Source organism: Penaeus chinensis, chromosome 26 (assembly GCF_019202785.1).
Source record: "Penaeus chinensis breed Huanghai No. 1 chromosome 26, ASM1920278v2, whole genome shotgun sequence".
NCBI lineage: Eukaryota > Metazoa > Arthropoda > Malacostraca > Decapoda > Penaeidae > Penaeus > Penaeus chinensis.
Genome location: NC_061844.1, coordinates 17,091,944 through 17,094,443, shown reverse-complemented (window position 1 = coordinate 17,094,443; position 2,500 = coordinate 17,091,944). Strand labels below are relative to the sequence as shown.

The 2,500-nt window shown below is 41.8% G+C and overlaps 1 protein-coding gene across 1 annotated transcript in view; it reads right to left on the bottom strand.

Annotated features, from left to right (window-relative positions):
* LOC125039035 (sphingosine kinase 2-like) overlaps window positions 1-871 on the bottom strand; it is a 13,322-nt gene extending 12,451 nt beyond the window's left edge. The window contains exon 1 of the mRNA XM_047632754.1: window positions 371-871. Coding sequence (XP_047488710.1) covers window positions 371-848 — 478 coding nt within the window. The 5' untranslated portion in view covers window positions 849-871. The remainder of the gene's footprint in view (window positions 1-370) is intronic.
* Window positions 872-2,500: the final 1,629 nt, after the last annotated feature.

The window sequence follows — 2,500 nt, the reverse complement described above, 5'->3', positions numbered from 1 at the left end:
CAAAAGGGGTTTCCTCTCTCCCTCTGTAAATAATTTAAATCTCTCTCCCTTGTCTTCTTTCTCTCTCTCTCTCTTTTATTCATTTTTCTTTCTTTTCCTTCTTCCTCTCTGTCTATCTGTCTATCTGTCTGTCTCTCTCTTTTATTAATTCTTTCTTTCTTTTCCTTCCTCCTCTCTGTCTATCTGTCTATCTGTCTGTCTGTCTGTATGTCTGTCTGTCTGTCTCTCTCTTTTATTCATTCTTTCTTCCTCTGTTTGTCTCTCTTTCTCTTTTATTCATTCTTTCTTTCTTTTCCTTCTTCCTCTCTCTCTCTCTCTCCCTCTGCCACTCACTCCCTTTATCTTCCTTCCCTCCTGCCACTTCCTTTACCTCTGCTCCTGGCGACCTGCAGCAAAGTCGTCCTCCACCTGTTAGCAATATCCAGGTTCTCCTCGAAGGACTCCTTCTCCTCCACCTCGATGGTCAAGGCCAATCTTTTCCTCCTTCCCTTCTTCTTGGAGGAACCGAAGAGGGGATAGGCATAGACGGTGATAAACGCGACGTGTCTTCTCTGTTCCTTTTCCCCTCCCTTCATGCACACGCACCCTACGATGTCCTCCGTTTTTATCGTCTGTCGCCTCTCTCCTTTGGTGTCATGGTCGACCCTCGTCACCGTGAGTTCCGAAGGATCTAATCTAACGACACAACGGCCATTTTTCTGTCCATAGAGTTGAAAATTGCCTTCGAGCGGGAGAGAAGAAGGTATATATCCAGGATCCATGGCTTCTGAATGACGACTGAACAGCTGAGCGAAGATGGCTTGACGGAGGTCACGCCGCGTCGTTGTCAGGCGTACGACGGAGTGCATATTTCAGCTATTCTGGTTGATATTCTGCTTGTTTTTTCGTACTCCATCGTATTTCATGGATGATATTTAACTTTTTTTTATATAGATTTTAACCGATAACCATGGATACGACCGAAGATACGGGAGAGGCACTGCAGTGCCGCCGTACGACATTTTCTGCTGCCTCTTCTTGTCTCAAAGGACACCGTAAAGGCACCGGGTGGGGGGGGGGGGGGTAATAGATAACAGTAACAAGAAAAAAAAAAAAAAAATTCAGAAAGCCCACACAAAAAAGAGAGTATTCAAAGCTCTATCTCAATCTCCGTCCCGTTATTAAGCCGGTGGACCTATTGACTATAAGGGCGACGTCTGTGATCTGTTTGCTTTAATCTTGCAGCTTCCTATCGGGGATTCCAGCGAGCGAATTCCCTGCGCATTCTTTTCGCTTTCGATCGCCCTCAGTCACTCAGGCTGTCGCTGTCAAGGTCTTTGGAAGTACTTAGGCTTATATAGACCTTGCTTCTCTCTCTCTCTCTCTCTCTCTCTCTCTCTCTCTCTCTCTCTCTCTCTCTCTCTCTCTCTCTCTCTCTCTCTCTCTCTCTCTCTCTCTCTCTCTCTCTCTCTCACTCTCTCTCTCTCTCTCTCTCTCTCTCTCTCTCTTTATCAATTTATCAATCTAACAGTCTATCTATTTATATACGAATATATACATATACATATACATATATATATATATATATATATATATATATATATATATACATGTGTGTGTGTGTGTGTGTGTGTGAGTGAGTGAGTGAGTGAGTGAGTGAGTGAGTGAGTGAGTGAGTGAGTGAGTGAGTGAGTGAGTGAGTGTGTGTGTGCGTGTGTGTGTGTGCATGCGTGAATTATGTGCGTTGTCTGATAGGATGCTGCTGGCTCCAGTACATCTGTAGCTTTACACCAATGGACGATGAAATAAACCTTCCCTGCCTATATTCCTCTCCGCCTTTGCTGCCCCTTCTGCTCTCGCAAAGGCCGCCCCATTCCAACAGACCTGCTACAGGCCACCGCCAGGTTAGAATGTACAGTACCTGAAACAGGTAAGGTTGGACTGAACTCTACAGACAAGGACTAACTAGGCCAAGATATTTCCGGGACAAGTAATAAGTTTCCTTATTTATCTCCTACAAATTTCAGGCGTTATTCGGGACCTGATTAACTATCGTCCTTTTCCGCATTTTTGTTTTAAATAGTAGGTTTTCCCGCAGGATCCTTCATATTTTTTAAAAATAAATTACTCAAGTGAAAGCTGGGGAAACACTAGAAACAAATACTAGGACACGTTGTCTATATCGTGTATATCACATGTAGTTAATCAACGGTTTTTATTTCATTATCATTATCTTTAATTCTAATTTCATTATTATTTACTTATAATAATTTCATAGGTTTCATGGCGCTGCCAACTGCTTCTTGTACATTAGTCAATAAACGTTTACACCTTTCCGTTAGCATGAAAAATAATTTATTTAGCCTCTTTAGCCTGTTAATATATAACATATTTATCTGATATTCCTTATTTAAACCAAATTGCTTCCAAATTACAGTTGTCTGAGGAGAAAGGAGAGATTAGATGTGACGTAAGATGATACATCCTATTATTTTGAATATAATTATTTAATTTCTTTATA